We start from the raw sequence: 21,128 nt of genomic DNA, 5'->3' as shown, positions 1-21,128 counted from the left end.
GCGAATTATCGGAGGGGCTAAAGATGCCTTTCCGGCCAAAAGTTTTTTTTTTTTTTTTTGATGTGTTCGTGGGCAGTTTCATGTGTGCACAGCATCCGATTCGATGTGGCCGCAAGTGCCAAGTCCATCTCTGAGGAAATCCAGACCAACGTCCTTGTGCTTGGTGATTTCTCGGTGGGCCGCCTATGGAGCGGAGTGTGCAAGGGCCAGTGATGGCTGACGCGGTGGCAACAGATTTTTTGTCAATGATCTTGGCCATGATCTTACTAATTCTATTGCACTTGCGTTCGTGGCATCTTCCGCCATCGTGAGCGCTAAATTTCAACCACATCGGTGAAATTCTGAGCTGAGAACGGGGCTCTCGTTATTGTTTCTGTTTGGTTCAGATCTATTAGATTCCGCAAGTTTTATGTGAAGTACATTCGTGTCAAAGTTGAACAGAGCGTTGGAGTAATTTCAACGTAATTAGGAGTTGTCCATTTGTGTTGGGGCTCCTTCGTCAACAAAACGGCAGCAGCAATCTTCTCGGCCTTCGGGGATCCAATACCTTGGTGGTTTGCGGACTCGATGGGGGTGTGCCCATTCACGCAGGCGGAATGGAGACGGTGATGGAGATGGTTATTGCGTGAGACTTGGTGCAGAGAGCCCGTGGAAGGCCGAGGATGCCGGACTTGCACAGAGGCTGCGAGGCGTGGAGTCGTCGTGCCATCTGTGAGGAGCTCTGCCATATATTCACGAGCATGTGGAGTCAATGAAACTGTCATTCAGAGCACGGAGCAATTTGGATATTGAATTAAAAGTGCGACTAGGGAAGGGGGCTTTAATCTGTTAGAGAAGGGACGATTCCCACCTCGGATCCCCAAATATTGACTTTTGCTTCATTACTGGCCTTATTCTTCTTATCAAGAGAAGAGGGATGGGCATGGAGGTCTGGTTTATGCTTTTGGGTGGAATTCTTATCATTCGAAGAGGAAAGCAGTTGGAGGGAGCAGTGATTATGGTAACCAGAATATGGACCCTAAACTTATCTCTCTGAAATCCCACCATGTTGAGAAGGAATGGAGCTATTTGAGTCCTCCTTCAAATTTTGTGAATGGTGGAAATTTGGCTCTCGGAAATGCATCTCATTCAGTGATGTATGCCCCAAGGAATGAACCATCTGGCTGGCCTGATATGCAGCGGCCTTCAAGCACTTCTCCTGTATTGGATTCACAGAAATTGTCTTGTGAAGCAATTTCTTATGGGCAGAGGTCTGTAGATCGAATCCAATCAAAGCAGCGTTTTCCCAGGAATGGGCAGGATGGCCTAATGAGGAGGCCCAAGAGCTGTTCATTTTCGGTTCCTGACAGTACAAGGGACATGAAGAATAAGTCTTTTGAAGAATTTCAGTCAGATTCAGGAAAGGGTCGAAGCAAGAACTCAAGGGCTGTAAACTTGCTTAATAAGACACAAATTGCTTTTAGAAAAGACAGTATGTATGGTGGAAGAACTGAGAAGAAACTTGGTAGCAATATGGCCATGGAGCAAGTTACCATTTTGAAAAGGGGCGAGACAATTCAGAATGCTGTAGAAACAGGAACTGAATTGGGTGCCCCTCTTATTGGAAGAAAGGGACTGTTGAAAGATGCTGTTCCTGTGAATAATGTGGGTACAGCAATGCGAGTAGTGCCACAGAAATTCAGTGCCTGGCTATTTTTTTATCTTGTGTCATGGATCAGTCGGGGTCGATTTCGATAGCCAAATTCTCCATGGCTTTCTCGTCATTTCTCGGTTTCTTTGGCTGCGTCACAACTCTTATTTCGAATTTTTGAAGCTTGGGACATGGAGTTTATATTCCGATCTCAAAGATTTTGATGATCTAAATACAGTAAATTTTGTAAATATCAGAGAATTTGAGTGAAGACCTGCGGGCGTCTTTTGGAGGGCCGACTTGTTGACGATTGGTTCCTCCACACAGCTAGAGTCGAGACCTCTTGGTGCTCTGAGAAGTCGACTACCTAGCCAAAGCCGCGGGGCTCATTGCTGGAAGCAATGGTGGGCGCTGGATCTCAGAATCCGGTGCATTGAATGCAGCATTCAGTCATCTCTACTCGATTTCCAGCGGAATGTAGAGGGTTGATCGATGAGAAATTGAAGTTTCCGAGTGCTGCAGACTTCCATAATGGAGAGAGATCTGGTGCATCGAATGCTAGGCCATTTTTTTTTTGCAGCGGATTGTCAATGCATGCGAGCAGTTAGAAGGGGCGAGAAATTGCTGCTGAAGTGCCCCAGCAGGGGCGGCTGGCGACTTGGGGACCTGATGGGATGGGACTCCAACCCTCGATTTTGGCATCGGACTCGTCTCAATTCCTTTGACAAAATAGCAGAGGAAGACGAAGATGTGTGAGGTTGTGTGAATCGAGAGCAACCATTTCCTATGTGCAGTTTTGGGTATGCCAGGGCCGGTGATGGCCGATTGAGATCCAACACGTTGTTGCAGATTGCCAGCCCTAGCCTTGTGTGGAGACCACTTTGAAGTTAAGTTTGCAGTGTATTTTTTTTTTTGGGTATGTGTAAAGGCAAATTAGTCTTGGAAATTTGTATACATATTGAGATTCGCGACCTCAATATGAAGTTATTTTGTTAGAATTCGCGACTCTAACGAATGACAGGTTCATGGAAGTTCCAAGAATTTATTTGACAAAGATGCCCAAGATGTGAACAATGAATAGATGAGGTAAAGCAGCAGCAACAACGGTTATGGTGGATAGCAAAATAGATTTTTTTTTTTTTGAGTTAGTGTGGCTTGTGGAATAGACTCCCTAGCATGTTATTGTAATAGTCATTGTATGTACTCAGAAACTCCAAAATGTGGAATCAGATGTAAGATTTTTAAAGGTATCTGAAAGTTCGTGGTGATCTTAAAACCACTTTGTAATGGTTTATGGTTGGTGGTGAGCCAGAAACCATCTTTTGTCACTGAATGTGAGGGTTGGTGGTGAGCCAAAAACCATCTATATAGTCTTTGTGACTGAAGTGCCTTTGTGGCCAGCTTGCCTTTGTGGCTGAATCGCCTGTGTGGCTTGAGGTGCCTTTGTGGCTGGAATCGTGGATGTCAACACGTTGTTTGACAAGCTAGCCTTTGTGGCTGTGTTGAGCTCTGGCTGAGTTGAGTCAGCGTGCCTTTGTGGCTGTGTGTACATGAGAGCTTTGTGCTCAATTGAGCAGGTGGACTGCAGAACACCTGGCTCGGACTCAGATGTTTTTTTCTGAGTAGAAGGGGATTGGCGTTTTTCGCGCTAATAGCAATGCCAGGAAGGCCAACTGGCGCCTCTGTTAGGCCATTAATCGCGCCAATGGGTGCAGGTTTTTCGTTTAGGATCGCGCCAATTCACCTTCAAGGGGATCCGTGGGATCGAAAAAGTTGTGGATCTGTCCGAGGGTGGCAGATTGTGTTTTTGGAGGTTTTGTACATGCAATTCTGATAGTGGTGGATTTGACTATCATGACAAGTAGTCATTAAGGGGGGGAGTTGGAAATAATTAATTCCTACTTGTCTATGGTTGTACTTTTCTATTTGAGGAGTTTGTTCCTATGTAATAGGAATTTAGTTTCTCCTAGTTTAGTGTGTGGTTGAGAGAATCTCTCAACCACACTACTGTACGTCTAAGATAACATTCCTATCTTAAGACTATTGATTGTATAAATATGTGTGTAATTTCCTCATTCAACAATTAATAGAATATATTATTGAGTGCCTGTAATTTTATCTTGTTTTTCAAAATATCCTCAACATTTATGAAACAATGTAATTCCTACAATCAAAATTGGCGCTGAACTTGAGCACTTAAACAAGGCAATTATAAATGGTTTTGCCAGCAGTTGGCTCTCATACATTCTTGTTAAACTTTAGAATGGAAGGATTTGGCCCAACAATGAGGTTGTTCCCATTCCCTAATAGGAAATTTTTTTTTTCTTCACTAATTTGGCACACCCATCACAGTGCAAGTGAACCCTAAGCACAGTTGTTACCACAACTGGCTATGAAAACAGAGTGGGTTTTTTTTTTTTTTTTTTTTTTTTGTTTGTTTGTTTTTTTTTTTTTTTACATTGATGCAACTTCAAGGACTAGATCTAATAGGAAACCTTGTTTTCTTCACTAATTTGGGACACCCATCATAGTGCAAATGAACCCTTAGCACAATTGTTACCACAACTAGCTGCAAAAACATAGTAGTTTTTTTTTTTTTTTTTTTTTTTTTATAATTTCGTACATAGGCACTGCTTCAAGGACCACATCTAAACCAACAATACATCACACCATAAATTCCAAATCACAACATCACGCGAGCCTGAGCTTGAAAACCTTGTCATTATTGTACATCATGCCTTTGAGCTTTGAGATGGGGCTGTTGCAAGGGTTTTCATCTTGTCTCTGGTCCACTGCGTGAGCTTGTTGGCGGGATCCAACTGTCCTATAAACCCTAGGAGAAGAGTTTTCTTTGTAATATGAAAACACAAGTGCCAAGGTAAAGCTCAACATTGTGGAGGAGTAAGGTTATATGGCATGTATTATCATTCAGTTGTTGAAACTGTATCAAGTATCAATCTGGCGACACACTATTCTTCAATCGTCTAACATTCGATCTGACGGTGCAAACCATTGCAGAATAACAACTAATGGAGTTATTTTTAGTGTTAGGCTCACTCTCATAATAAAACAATTATAAATCAAAAAATCATAATTAATAAATCAAATCTTGAGAATTAGGAGTTAGTTCCTCAAACTAGGGAGTTTAGTTAGGATGAGAGATTCTGTCCAACTAGTTCTCCTAGATTAGTGTGTTGAGATATTTTCTCAACCAAGTTTGTTCAAGATAGATGCAATATCTTCAGACAACTTCTTCATGTATCTATATGTATCTATATGTATCATAAACATCATTTTAATAATGAAAATGAAATTCATGTGAATGAGAGACTACAGGAAAGTCTCTCATGCCTTTTCTGTCATGTCCGGTTTTTCTATGTTTCTAATATTTATTTTATGAGTGTGAGTGTGTATTATTTGTTTATTAGTTTTCTTCATGTGGTATGAGAGCATCAATGGTTCTTAAGGTCTCACTGATTCCATGGTAGTCTTCCATGGAAACCTATTAATTATATTATGATCGTGGCAATGTAATCAGAAGGGGAGACATTGTTTACATTCATATCTCACGCCATTGTTGGAGAACTGGTAGCATGCAGATATTTTATTTTCAACTGCACATTGATGGTATCTAAAATTCATGCCATCCATCGAGCTCAATATCTCAGTGTCAGAAATTTGTTGCACATCCATCTCAGCATACGCTTGAAGTTGTTCAAGACTGGTCTTAGAATTCATTGTCTCGGTGTTCATCTTAGCATTCTGTGACTGATTCGTCTCAGAAATTGTTTCAAGATCTACAAGATTAATCACAGGATTCATTGTTTCAGTTCTGAACTCAGAATTTTGTTGCGGATCTTTCTTGGAATTTGTTTCCAGATTCATCTCAGAATTCCTCTGCAGACACTCAGGACTGGTCTGAGGATCCATTGCATCAGTATCTTTTTGCCGATTCATCTCAGAATTCGTTTCATGGTTCAAATCAGGATTCACCTAAAGATGCTCAGGATTGATATCAGCATTCTTTGATTGATTCTCATTATTGTTCTTAGTGTTCCCTGTAAGATTTTCATCATCATCCCCAATATTCATCTTAGGGCTCTCAGAATCCATCGTGTTACAGATCTCAGGATCAAAAATAGGTCCTAGAAAATCTCCTTCCAAACTTCCCAGTGCCTGGAATACTCGGCGTTGTTCAAGCCATTTGATAGCAAATGCCTTCAATCTTATCTTTCCACCTTTCTCCACATTTGAACTTTTCTTATTTCTAAAAATAGGATTCTCCCCCGGTATAAATTCAAAATCTGTCATTTTCTGAGATGGTATAAAAACCTCAACCATTGGTCCACATGTTACATGAACACCTGTCTTCATTACAACTTCAATTCCACCTTCTAGGATTTCATTTTTGAAAGGATTGAAGATTATGCACTTAAATTTAACTGGAAAGACAACAAGGACCATGCATGTTTCGGTAGACAAAGCCTCAAACGGCCCAAAATATGCACTCAAAATAGCAGAAATCTTACTTGCTTCGATGGATTCCACCTTTCGTTATGCACGAATCCAAGTTTTGCAGAGCTCCAGGTTTCCGTTCTAAAGCACTTAATCCAATGCTTCAAGAGTTGAGCAGACAAAATCCTCGATTGACACGACTTATTCAAGACCACCCGGCTGATTTTCTTTGCTAAGTTAATGAAGTGGTTGAAGGTGCTGAAGGGAATTTCTTCAACAAGCTTGCTGGAGCAATGCCCTGGGCTATTAATGTAACTCCAAAGGAAACGTGAGGCAAAGAGTGACATAATCTACCTATCCAGTGAAGCTGGAGTGTGTTACCAAGACCTGCAAGTGCGCTCGGACAGAAGAAAGGGTGTAGAGACGTGGAGAAGTTATCACAAAGGAGGAGGCCCAATGGAATCCACTGGATATTAAAGTGCATATCCATCAAAGAAGTGAGTGTCAGCGCAAAGTGACAAAGAAACTTGTGTTGCAAGACGTGTGCAGAAGAGATGCCTCCAGGTGCTTAATCAAATTCATTGAAGACTGCCTCTTGGGAGGAGGCTTTTAGAAACCTGGTAAGTTGGGCTGTTGTGTGAAGAGCTGAGCTGACCTCACGCTGATTGGTGGACATTGCAAAGTGTTGGAGCGTTTTCGAGGAGACAATTGTTTGAAGGACGAACATTTTCCAGGAAAGTTGCATTAATTTTCTTCTCAACGTTCATGTTATTTTTTTAAAAGCTTGAACCATTCATATTATTGTTTAAAAGGGACTTGCCTAAAGGTATGCACCAAAACAAAAAAATTACAAAGGTTTTCATACATATGGTGAATAGTCTTCAAACACATTTTCCCATTATTCACTTATGGTGAATGTTTAAAGAAAAAGTTTAATTCACTTTTTTCAATGTGATTTAAAAAATAAGAAGAGATAAGTAGTGTTTGTATTTTTTGTGGTTTTGTTTTATTATTATTATTATGTAACTTATATTTTGAAGTGATGGAGAGATAAGTAGTGTTTGTATATTTTTTTTTATGTAATTTATATTTTGAAGTGATGGAGAGATAAGGTGTAATAGTTTTAAACAAAAGGTTTTTTGGAGATGTAATAAGGTGTAGTATCTTGTATGAGATTTTGGGAATGGAGTTTAAATTTTATGAAAGTAAAAATTAAATCTTTTTATTGTGGAGATATAAGGCAAGGAGTGCTAAATGTATATTCTTTTTTATTTTGGAGTAATAAGGTGAAATGATTTTTTGTATTTGGAGTGATAAGTGGAATTTGTTTTAGAGAAAGTTATTGCTGTAATCCAAAGTAATATTTTACTTTGAGAGAGATTGAATCACTAAACATCTAGATTTTGAAGACAATCTGCCTCCAAGGAGTTCTCAAACATTGTGCTTGAGAGATTTCAACGAAGATGTTGAAAAGATGAAAGGTTGATGTACTTCAATATTTAATAAAGAAATATTTTTTGTGGTGCTTGTGTCCTAGATCCTCCCGAAATTGAATAAGGGGATCTTAGGTACATCGTGTGTAATGAATGCGTGTGCATGACTTGTGTTCAGATTATCAAAACACTCTATTTGTATTATGCTTAGACAACTACATGCACATAAGCAAGCTTAAGTATAAGAACGCTTAATCAAGCTCCTGTAATCAAGCTTAAGTACACAAGCACAAAGCGTCACATCATCAACTTGATAAGATGATATTCTAAGCAAGCATATTTCACATCATGTAATCAAAGCAATCAAGTTAAGGAAGCTACCAAATCAAGCATTTCACACCAAGACGACATCAACATCATCAACACTTTTTGTATCACTTGCAGATAAACATTTTTTAACTGAATTGTACGGGTGCATTCTTGGTTGTAACCGACACCATAATTTGAATTGTTAAGGTGAATACATTAATTCAAGTAAGTCTTTCACTGAGTCATCAAGATTGAACTTGTCATTTGTCTCTTGGGTGCATTTTCGACAATGTTTGACACCCTTCCTTTTTAAAAATCCGCACATTCAGTGAGTACATTCAAGAAAGCACAAAGTGTTAGTAATCAATCAAGAAAGTTCAAGCAAGCCATCTAGAAAGTAATCATCATTCAAACAATCAAAGCAAGCAAGCATGTCATTCAAATAACCAAGAAAGCGAGCGTGTCATTCACACAACAAAGCAAGCGAGCATGTCATTCAAACAACCAAGTAAGCGAGCGTGTCAAAATCAAGTGCAAAAGTTCAAAGCACAACATCTACAACAGACAAGCCAGTGTGAAGTTGATTGAAGCATTCACAAAGTGTCAGTGAAGCATTCAAGCAAAGCAACTGTCTTCAAGCGAGCGTGAAATCAAGAGTTCAAGCAAACAAGTTATAAAACTCTAGCAAGTGTTTAAAGCATCAACAATAAGCAACAGTACAAGTGAGCCTAAATTCAACCAGATTGAAGATAAGTTATTCATTTAGAAGAGAATGCATTACGACATAACAAGATATTTTCATTATAACATTGATTTATTATAAAACAAGATACTTGTCATTGTATTAAAATGCCCCACAACAATAAGATATCATCATTATAATATTGATTTGTTATAAAACAAGATACCTGTCATTGTATTAAAATGCCCCGTAACAATAAAAATGAACTTGGGGCGAATTACTTTTCGGGTTAAAAGACAAACATATCTTCCATTTTTGCAAATTGAACTTGAGGAGGTGCGAGAAGTCTGCAGTTCCTGCACCTTTCCACTTCCATATTAGTGTTTGGCATTAAAGAAAACTCATCTCCATTCCACCTTAAATTTGGTGCGAAATAAATCAATACCCTAACTTCGAATAATGTGCTAGCCCCAAATGTAAAATGCAATTGAAGGCAACTGTGAAATCTAGTTGTGCCTCACTTGTTATGCCATTGAAGGCGACCTATAATCAATGAATTCAACGCAATCATGGAGAGAAACGATATGGCTGTTGTTGTGAATGTTGTAGCATAATAATTAGTGTGTGCTCATTGTTGTTTGATGGTCCTCAAGTGATCATTGGGTCACGCTTTAAATTATTAAAAAAAATACATCATTGTACTGTGAGCTTCAAGGAGCACTTTGCAAGTTTGGCATCAAATGTATGCCATATGACTTTACATGTTGACTTTACATGTTTTTTAATAATATATTGATACTAACGATACGAGAATGGAGAAGCCTGCCTGCACCTATAAAGCTCATCATCCTTAGGTTCATTTTATTGAAAGCGACATCCTGTGCATTAAAATTTATAAACTAATCCAATACTTCTCTATAAAGGACAGTAACATCTCTCAAATCTCAATGGATGCTAAGAAATTCCATGTCAAGGAATTCAGTTGCTTTTAATCGATTCTCAATTGGATGAGGCTTCCTTGTTGATTGGAAATCGTGTTCCGTTTGTGAACATGGTCAATCGGTGCATGGGGATGGTTATGCCTGTAATTAAAAAGATTCATGGGTTTTTAAATTGCAAAATTTAGGATATCAACGGTGAAATATTTAAATTTCTCTTTACGAAATAGTGGTCATTAATTTCAAGTTTACTCTGTACAATTGTTTAGCTTCCCATCTATGTAAAGGACTTACAACTGCCTTAGTTCTAATATCATTGGGCAGAGCAGTAACATAATAGTGTCAGTGTCAGAAACAATAAATGGCCACTCACAAAATTAGTTTTTTTTTTTTTTCAAATTATTGGTCAGGTGCACACATATATACCAAAAATAAAATTCCCTCCACTAGGGGAATTATGTCCCATCAGACATTGTTAAGCTAATAAAAAATTAGAAAATTATTTTTGAATTTACAAGAAAATATAAATACCAAGCATTTCCTTGAAACTTTGGTTAAAATTGAAAAAACACAACAAAATAATGCAAAGTCAACATAGTTTGACCATAAAGGGAATGCTATAGTCCCTCCCGAGTGATGCAGGAGCATCGGACTTAGCCAACAATGTGATTGTATGTTCACATGTTGTGGCTAACATGAGATGAATTTCATTGACCTGAGTGGTCAAAATCAGTTTTAAAAGAGAGAGTTGGATCTCTCGAATTTATCTATTACTTCAATTGTGGTAATAATTAAATCATTGTATTATTTTTAGAATAGGATATAAGTTGTTAGAATAAGTGTGTATCAGAGCTTGAGAATAGGGATTTAATAGTTGAGCTGATAAAAATAGAGATTGAGTTGTCAATGCAGTTAGGATAGGATTTGATCCATAAAAGAGGAAAAAAAATGTAATGATAGAGATTGGATGGAATAGAAGAGGGAGTAAGCGAAAGATTGAGAGAGAGATAGGGTTTGCGAGGAAACGGGAGTAAGACAAATTGTTGTAATTGAGCTGAGAGGGCCAAGACTTTGTAATTTCTATATTATTGAATAATTGATTAAGTGTGGTGTTGTGTGTTATTCCTGGTGCAGAGTTTCTCTTGAATCTGCGTATCAGCGTTTTGTACCCTAATCGGGTATTATTTCCATTTATGTGTTTATTGTTAATTACAGTCAATTAGCGTTAAGGGTTAATACTGAGATTAGGTGCTAAATCTTATTAAGCACATTTATTAAAGGTTCTGTATTAAACACGTGGGTAGTATTGGAAAGCAGTAAGTGGTATATCGCGTGGAAAATAAATGGGAAATGGTATTTCTCCAAATTGCGCGATTAACCTAAGCTGGTGACACATCGCACGGGAAAACCACTTTTCTCGCACGCTCTCAACTTGATATCGGTCGTGCAAGAATTCATGTGAGATGGCGCAATAACTGTTGGATCGAACGAGACAGATCGACGGTGGAGATCGTTTGGCTAGTTGGCGCGTGATACGACACGATATTCGTCGGATCTGAAGAAGCCAGATCAACGGTGGAGATTGAAGTGCTCGGGGAGTAAGAAGTCAAAGTAGGACCAATTGTGATTGGTCAGCTTAGTGGGACCCTTGGGAGGAAATATACATACATAATCTTATTAACGCATAGCTAATTGGTTTTTAAGTGAACCATTAGTCTAATTCTAGACTACCATATCAATTTTGGTAACCATCCACATCATTTGGTATCAAAGCCCAAGGATTAAGTTTTCTACAGTAAACATGCCACCTAGGAGAGGAGCTAGAATAGGTCGGAGGAGACCTATAGCGAATGAAGTTCTGCTGGAAGAGATTTGAAATTTGTGAACAATGATGGAGACAATAGAAACTGCTCAAAGGAGAGCACTTGATGAAGGAGATGCCAGTGCTGTAGAGAAATCTTTTGAGGAAGAAGAAGAGGATGAAAGTGAAGCTACCAAAGTTCTCAAAATGTTGGCCAAATTAAGTGGAAGACCAAAGGTGGAAATACCTTTGTATGATGGGAATATCAATGTAGAAGAGTTGATGGACTGGATCAGTTCATTGGACAAGTATTTCGACTATGAGGAGGTTGATGACAAAAATAAGATGAACTTTGCAGTTACCAGATTGAAGGGTCATGCAACTATCTGGTGGGATGAACTACAAACATCCAGAGCAAGAAAGGGGAAGCCCAATATCAAACAATGGGATAAAATGGTGAGTAGGTTGAAAGGTAAATTCATGCCAAAAGATTATTAGTTAAATCTTTTCAGATAGTTACAACATTTAAGACAAAAATGAATGACTGTAAAAGAATATACAAAAGAGTTATAGTTTAGCATTAGAGTAGGACATGCAGAGGATGATGTAGAAAAGGTAGCCAGGTACATTAATGGCTTCAGATACAATATACAGGATGAAATCAGCTTGCTAAGTCTGAAGACAATTGAAGATGCCTATCAAGCAGCTTTGAAAGAAGAGGAGAAGATGATGGGAAAACAAAATCATAGGAACAGAGGGAAAAGTTAAGCAAGAGGTAGAGGAACTACCAAATCAAGATTTTAGCACCCTCAGCGAGAAGTAGGACGTTCAAGTAGTAGACCACAACAGAGAGGAGACTTTAGTAGAGGAAGATTTGCACCTAGAGGAAGAGGTCGAGGAAGAGAAATTTGGTGTTATACATGTGGAGAATGGGGACATGGATCATGGGACTATCCTCATAATAAAGAAACAAATCAGCGGAATGTGAATGTGGCTGAGGCAAAGGAAGAAAAACCTCAAATTGCAAATAAGGAAGAATCACTTGAAGTAGGAGAATCTTTGTTATTGAAAAGGGTATTACTCAAAGCAGAGAAAGAGACAAGAGAACCAAATCAGAGAAAGAGTTTATTCAAAACTACATGCAAGTCCAAAGGAAAATGTTGTAAAGTTATAATTGAAAGTGGAAGCACTAATAACCTTGTTTCTACAGAAATGGTGGACAAGTTAGGATTAGTAAAAACAGTACACGCTACTCCTTACAAAGTATCATGGTTGCAAAAAGGACATCAAATTATTGTGACATAACAATGCAAAGTAGAAATCCTGATTGGTACTTATAAGGATGTGGTATTATGTGATGTAATGCTAATGGATGTATGCCATGCATTGCTGGGAAGACCTTGACAGTTTGATAGAAAATACATTCATGATGGCAGAATAAACACCTATACCTTGGAGAAGGATGGAGTGAAGCATACATTGCTGCCATTAAAAGATGAAGCAAACAAAAGAACAGCTGGAAATAGTGTTATGCTCATGAGTGGAAAGGAGCTATTGCAAGAAGTTGGAAAAGGTGAAGAAATGCATTTTGCTGTCATTGGGAGACCTAATGTAATTTTGACTTCTACAAACTTGGATGATTTACCTGAAGAAATCAAAACTCTGTTGAATGATTTTGTTGATATTATTGTGGATGATTTGCTCAGGTAAATGCTTTTTACTACTGGCCAAAGATGCAAACTGATGTTAAGAATTTTGCTGAGAAGTGCAGGATCTGTCAGCATGCTAAGGGAAGAAGCCAAAATACATGATTGTACCAGCCATTACCAATACCAGACCGACCATGGGATGCAATTAGTATGAATTTTGTTTTGGGATTACCTAGAACCGAAAGAGGAAATGATTCCATTTATGTTGTGGTAGATAGATTTTCTAAATTGTCATATTTCATTGCATGTAAAAAGACTAGTGATGCAACACATATTGCTAATATGTTTTTTTTTCAGAAGTTGTAAGGTTACATGGATTTCCTATAAGTATTGTGTCTGATAGGGATACAAAGTTTGTTGGGCATTTCTGGAGAACTCTTTGGAAGAAACTAGGTGCCAACCTTATTTTCATTTATGCATATCACCCTCAAACAGATGGACAGACCGAAGTGGTAAACAGAAGCTTGGGAAACATATTGAGAAGTTTAGTGTATCAAAATCCTAAGCAGTGGGATTTAGCACTTTCTCAAGTTGAGTTTTCTTATAATGACACTCCAAACCGAAGTACTGGGATGAGTCCATTTCAGATTGTTTTTGGAATGAATCCAAGAGGTGTGTATGAGCTCAGAAATTTGGGCAAACAGGAGACAAGAAGTGTAAAGGCTGAAGAGTTTGCAGAGAAGATGCAAAGACTACAAGAAGATGTCAAAGACAAATTGCAGGAAAGTAGTGGCAAATACAAACAGAGAGCTGATATGAGGAGGAAAGAAAAAGAATTCCAAGTGGGAGATCTAGTGATGGTGTACTTGAGGAAAGAAAGATTTCCTGTTGGGACTTATAATAAACTAAAGATGAAAAAGATAGGGCCATGCAGAATTGTGAGGAAGTTTTCAACCAATGCTTATGAAATTGAGTTACCAAAAGGGATTGGAATATCACCTATTTTAAATGTTGCAAATTTATATCCATACAAAGAAACAGAGTCAGAACTATAGAAGGAGCTTACATAAGATGAAGAACAGACCGTACATTGGGAAGAACAAATGCCTAAAACAATCAAGAAAGAGGTGGAAGTTGTTCTAGAGAAAAGAGTAACTAAAGAACCAGAGGACAGGTTTATTTTAAGTATTTGGTCAAATGGAAGGGAAAACCAATAGAGGATGCCAGTTGGTTGACAACAGCAGAGTTGCACAAGTATGGAGTAAACCCTGAAAGTTTGATGGATGATTCTTTTCTTCCCCGAGAGTCTGATGCAGGAGCATCCGAACTTAGCCAGCAATGTTATTGTATGTTCACATGTTGTGGCTAACATGAGATGAATTTCATTGACTTGAGTGGTCAAAATCAGTTTTAATATAGAGAGTTGGATCTCTCGAATTTATCTATTACTTCAATTATGGTAATAATTAAATCATTGTATTATTTTTAGAATAGGAGATAAGTTGTTAGAATAGGTGTGTATCAGAGCTTGAGAATAGGGATTTAATAGTTGAGCTGATAAAAATAGAGATTGAGTTGTCAATGCAATTAGGATAGGATTTGATCCATAAAAGAGAAAAAAAATGTAATGATAGAGATTGGATGGAATAGAAGAGGGAGTAAGTGAAAGATTGAGAGAGAGATAGGGTTTGCAAGGAAACAAAGGTCAGACAAATTGTTGTAATCGAGCCGAGAGGGCCAAGACTCTATAATTTCTATATTATTGAATAATTGATTAAGTGTGGTGTTGCGTGTTATTCCTGGTGCAGAGTTTCTCTTGAATCTGCATATCGGTGTTTTGTACCCTAATCGAGTATTATTTCCATTTATGTGTTTATTATTAATTACAGTCAATTAGCATTAAGGGTTAATACTGAGATTAGGCGCTAAATCTTATTAAGCACATTTATTAAAGGTTTTGTATTAAACACATGGGTAGTATTGGAAAGCAGTAAGTGGTATATTGTGTGGAAAATAAATGGGAAATGGTATTTCTCCAAATTGCGTGATTAACCTAAGCCGGTGACATGTCACACGGGAAAACCACTTTTCTTGTGTGCTCTCAACCTGATATTGGTCATGCAAGAATTCACGCGAGATGGTGTGATAACCGTTGGATCAAACGAGACATATCAATGGTGGATATCATTCGGCTAGTTGGCGCGTGATACGACGTGATATTCATCAGATTTGAAGAAGCCAGATCAACGGTGGAGATTGAAGCACTCAGGGAGTAAGAAGTCAAAGTAGGACCGACGGTGATTGGTCAACTTAGCGGGACCCTTGGGAGGAAATACACATACATAATCTTATTAACGCACAACTGACTGGTTTTTAAGTGAACCATTAGTCTAATTCCAGACTACCACATCAATTTTGGTAACCATCCACATCACCGAGGTAGAGACTAATAAACATATTAAATTTTAATAATGATAAATTACATAAATATACTAAATTTTCTCACGTTTTCATTCTATATTTCTTTTTAAAGAGTTATAGACTTTTTTTGGTGTCTTAGAGTATATTTATTTTTAAAGAGGGATAAACTTTTTTCTAACCAAAATAGATAATTATGATTTTGTATTAAATTGTTTATTTACAAATTTGTTAAATTTATGAAAATTTCAATATTTTTGATGATTTTGAAAGTGAATATATTAGGAGCATGGTGTGGTTAGGAGTGATACAACTTAAGTGGGCCTAATGGTTAGGAGCACGTGTGGCATGGGTGTACCCGGGAACAAACTTGGCAGTGAAATCAAGATACAAGGCGCATTTCAAAATGAAGGGCAAATTGGGGTAGGAGGTGTGGGTGGGTGAGATAGTCCTACGTGTCATGATAGACGACACCCCACAAGTGAAGGTATGCTTGTTTTACAGAACCGAGCAGACCCCCCAAGGTCGCCAAAAGCACCACACAGAGGCGGAGCTCATTGCCTCTGGTCACCGCGAACTTGTCCACCTGGACTCCCTGGTGGACAAGGTTACTGTTTACGACATCGTGGAGGTGTACGAGGAGGGAGTTAGTAGCAGGGGGTACCACGAATACTTCTACAGGTTCTTTTACAACCACATAACGTGCAAGTGCGTGGGCATGGATGCGCAGACGATGGAGCAGTCTTGCGTGTACCAGTCAATATACAATCCTGATTTATTGATGATATAGTGCAACTCCTGCCAGTGTTGGTATCACACCTCCTGCCTCAACATTCCAAAGTCCAAAGCGCGAACCCTCCCAACTTAACTATGTCCATTTTGTAGCTCCTCCTTCGCATATTGTTCATCACATCTGAGTACAGCTGACAAAGATTCATATAACGAAGTTTGAGCATCAACTGTTTTCCACCCGAATTTAACTGTAATACTGACTTTAACATTACACCCAATAAGGCTGAAAATGAATTATTAATTTGTAATAATATTTTGTTTTTATAATAATAAATGTGAATAGTTGGATTGAAAATTATATCCCCTTGTCCCATTTAAAAAATGAGTGTTTTTAAATTGGTAAGCTAATTATATATATATATATATATATATATATATATATATATATATATATATATATATATATATAATAATTAATTAAAAAATTATTATCTATTTAAAAATTTAGATTTGATTTCCTATGTGTTCTACTCTCCCAACTTTATTTTCATTGGATTTGTTAGCTAAGAGAGTGATGTGAAAACAAAAAACAAAATTCTATATACTATATCTGAAACTCATGCCATAAACATAGATACACTAGAAAACATTCAGAATACAAACAAAACGAACCATCATCAAAAATTTCTTAGGTGCGTTGGGCCTTGCCTCACATCTAGGGCGTCCAGAGGTTGAATTCCATCGTGAGCATGGTGTTCAAGGTGATCAATCCTGCCATCAAGTTGGTCTAACCCCTCCATAGTGCGACGTTGGTTGTGCCGAAAAGAGTCCATCTTATCCATCATCACCCATTGGTTGTGTTCAAGTTCATTTAGAAAGGCAATCAACTTGTTACGATCATTGTGTCATTGTTGTCTCATCTCGCCCAGGTATGCCATGATCATTTGGAACTGACTAGCTATTAATTCTTGAGTGAGTGGGGCTTCTTTTGGACTAGACGTGGGACCAAATTCCTGGGCCACTTCTCCATCAAACACGCCATCGTGCCCAACCCCATTGTGCTTTCCCGCTACTCTACTAGCTTGTACCTATATATCACCCCTAAGCCCCCCTCCACAACTGGCCTGACCCCTCTAGTGAATCACGTTGTAATATGTGTTAAACCAATTTAACGCCCATTAGGTCCCACTCTATCTCCTCTGCCCCACCCTTGCCTATTCCAAAGAAAAAAATAAGTAAAGACCCCAGCACAGAGACACCTGAGCCAGGGGAAGTGAAGCTATAACATGCCCAAAGCTTCCACATGGTGTCGAGTTGTAACGCCCACTCAGCACAAGAAACATACTCCCCCCACTATCAACCATTCCTTTTACCACTAGGACCAAAGTGTTGCTCTGAGTCAAAATCCTAGGCCCTGCAAAACCATTGAGCATGAAAGCCCCTTCGCACCAAGGCTCCCCACAATTCACCAAGAACAAACAACCAAACCAGATAAACACAATACCAAGATAATTAGAGACCATGTTGGGCCACAAGATGGGTTTTGGGATAATTGAGATTACCAATTCACCAAGGGAGCCCCTCTAGACAGTGAGGCTCCCATAGCAAAGTCACAAACCGGATGCTCACGATGCCACTGCAATTGATAGCAATTCAAACACTGATCATTCTCGTCGCTGCCTTAATCACAAACCCAACAAATCCCACCTTCCTTCCCAACCACACCTTTATCTTTGTTAATGTAGCTAGCTACACTACGACACAACCACAGAGAAGTGGGCATGCAAAGTGAGCTAGCCTTTGCATACTCCTCTATGATCTTGTCACCACCCTCCTGTGCTCCCATAACCATTACAAGACTCTACCTCCATCTATCTTCATGCAAACTTATAACTTAAGTGCAAGGGATGAACATTCCAAATGTCTCGCCTCTCTCACACCACCTGTGTTCATGCCACATGATCATCTAACATCTCCGTTCTTGAGTATTAACACCTTGCACCCATCACTTGAATGCCTCGGGACTCACACCCCATCAGGGTGATATAGCTATTTTTTAATAATTATAATAAGTCATTCTTTTATTTATAAATCTAATCAATAATAATTATTTCACAATTAAATCAATTCTCTCAATAAAATAAACAACATAACAAAATTATCTTTCATCCTTTTTCATCTTTTTATATTATTTATAACATTAAAAAAGTTATACATCTTTTTTTTTAATTATTTCAATTTTTAGTTTTTTTAAGTACTAATAAATTTAGAAAATTTGTCCATACTCTACCTCTCATGTGCATGTTTAAACTTGTTAATGAATTTAAACATAAGCTTATCTAGTTAACTCCGATGATTTCTATGGTTTTATGGAGAAAAATTATAAAATGTGATATGAGTGATAAATTTTCCTCAACCAAAAAGATATATTTAACATAATTATATTAATAAAATTATTGTATATAAAACAAAATATATATATTTTTTCTTTTTACATTAATTATAACTTAGCTCAATTTTATTGTAAATTTTAGATTTAAAAATAGCTAACTCTTATCCAAGGTTAAACATCTCGCTATGAAAAGTCATGTGGTCAATTCTCCTCCACACCCATAGAAATTAATCTACCCTAAACTATTTATATAGACCAACGGTCACCAATTTCTAAATTCCGTAAACTACATAAAAACAAAAAGAAAAAAAAAAGCAAAAAAAAGAAAAAAAAAAGAAAAGAAAAAAGAAAAGAAAAATAAAAGAAATAAATAAATAAATAAAATAAAAAAAATCATTTTCTAAAAATGAAGGAACTAAATAATAACCTCACTCCTTTCTAATTTAAAAATGTATCAAGATAAGAATCGCTCATTATACCCATATATAAAAACCCTAATTCCTATTGTCAAAGGTATAAATTAAAACCCTAATCTCAAGTTTAGAAATGCAACCATGTCTACTAGAAATGCAAATCGACCTATGTGAAGGATTGTGCTCAAGTGTTATGTTGTGTGTATCTGAATTAAATTGCAATGGGGAGATCCGTGATTATTAACTCTCATGGCCGTGTGGTCGTGTGGCTGAGTATGGTGCTGCTGTTAGTGCTAAGCGAAAGTATTAACAGTCTTATTGTGTCAATGTTTGCCGGAGCAGTCTCAGGTGGATGATCTCCAAGTGGCAGAGGCAGATCGTGGCAGTGACGATAGTATCGGAGTTGCAGAGGATATTAGTTGAGAAATTGCCCATGAATTGTGAGTGTCAAGAAATTACTATGGACAGATGTGCATGGCAAAAACAGATTTGGAAAAACCCTAGAAAGACAACACAAAGGTTTTTTTGTGGGTTAGTTCCGCACTGGTGAGAGGCAGCGGCTACCAAGATGGCACTGCATTGACCATAAAATGACCAGCAACCTAGATATCTTCCATGACATAAGTGAATGGAGGTTCTGTGTCGAGAAGAAATTGGTGTGAGAGGCAGTTGGACAAGGTTTCATCCAAACTTTATATATATCTATATATATATATATATATATATATATATATATATATATATATATATATATATATATATATGGGACCAGGTCAATTTTCTGGAATCAAGTTTAAGGGATTGTTATTGTTGTTTTAGTAAATTTGAGTCCATTAAATGATCAACAATTTGGATATCTTCTAGGTAGTTAGACAAGTTTCTATCCAAACTTTTTGTACATGGACTTAAAAAATAAAAACATGGGACCAGGTCCTGGATGTTAATTTCTTGGGATTGAGTTTAAGGGGATTGTTATTATTGTTCTTGTAAATTTGACTGTTAAGTTATTTTTGGTTTTGGGCTCTAAGTTTATGGTTTGTTTCTAGGCTTTCATCTCCCATAAAACCTATTTAAAAGATGGATAAATTACAATAGTATATTTAAATACCACTATTTCTGTCAATACATAGACTTCACTTGCTACCATGCAGTTCAACTCTTTCTCAACATGGACTCTGAAACGCTGGGTCAAACAGTCGCCGAAAGAGCGGCAGGTGCTGGCCAGAGTCCCAAATTCCAATGTTCACAGTATCGTGGTCACTGTTGGAATTGTGTTTAATGAAGGAATGAAATGGAGCTTGTTTGATAGTTAATGTTGTTTAAATTTGCTGAAGTTATGTTGATGGTAGATTTTGAGAATATTAAATTAATTTGCTGAAACGATGTTGATTGTAAATTTTGAGAATATACTAAATTTACACCATTTGTAGATTTAGACAATATGTTAAGAAACTCTAATGGTTTGAGCACTCTCCTGACCATCAAATTCTTCCAAGACTGTTGAATTGCGCTCCAATACAAAGAGCTTGAATTTGTTTCAGAATGTGTTCGTTGGGTTCTTCTTGGATGAGAGATATATAAATTGAAGAAGTTGTTGCAATTGTACCTCTTGGCCAACAATTTCTCCAATGAATTTCTTTCTTGATTCAGATGGGTTCCTAAGCTTGAAGTATTTCTCTTGGGCTAAAATGTGTCTGGAAACCTATTGTCTCACTCTATTCCTGTTCATTCCAATAATCTGGCCTATGTCAAAATTTTCTTAACAATCTGCACCTTTGTGGAGTTGAGCCATAAATGGTACACTTCCTCTTCTACCCATATGAGTCTATTTAATGACAATACATGTGGCACAATAGTGTGACCTTCGTCTTAATTTTATCACCAATATTAAAAGCATTGCTCAGTAATGACTTTTACCTTGCAGGACTATAGGATAATTTGGTTCATAGAGCAGTGTGGTATCTCTATCTTATATTGGTTTCATCGATTTGTTACAAACAAAAGATGCATCTATTCCCATGGAAGAAATTTTCTATGCCCTGACACAACAAGCAAAGAATAGGCATATTGGGCCTTCATCAAAGACCACAAGAGATCAACCATCCAAATTTGGTAACAAGTCACAATGCAATTAGAATTTGTCTCTCAGTAGCATAGCCTTTTAAAGAAACAACCTTTTGAATTTCACATTCCCTATAACATAGCCTTTAAAAGAAACAATCTTTTGAATTTCACATTCCCTTTATCACCAAGTATAATGTATATTAGGGCATTTT

General features: G+C 37.5%; 1 protein-coding gene and 1 pseudogene across 1 annotated transcript; one reads left to right on the top strand and one right to left on the bottom strand.

Annotated features, from left to right (window-relative positions):
- Window positions 1–5,164: 5,164 nt before the first annotated feature.
- Window positions 5,165–6,094, bottom strand: LOC149186311 (uncharacterized; annotated as a pseudogene).
- A 9,681-nt stretch (window positions 6,095–15,775) lies between these two features.
- LOC149186310 (uncharacterized) lies at window positions 15,776–16,105 on the top strand. The gene has a single exon (XM_089409296.1). The coding sequence runs from the start codon at window positions 15,776–15,778 to the stop codon at window positions 16,103–16,105; it is 330 nt and encodes a 109-aa protein (XP_089265422.1).
- Window positions 16,106–21,128: the final 5,023 nt, after the last annotated feature.

This window comes from Pinus tabuliformis, chromosome 3_1, assembly GCF_031772625.1.
Source record: "Pinus tabuliformis cultivar Carrire ecotype Pingquan chromosome 3_1, CPIR1, whole genome shotgun sequence".
NCBI lineage: Eukaryota > Viridiplantae > Streptophyta > Pinopsida > Pinales > Pinaceae > Pinus > Pinus tabuliformis.
Note: the sequence above shows the minus strand (reverse complement) of the source record. Positions and strands in the feature narration are given on the sequence as shown.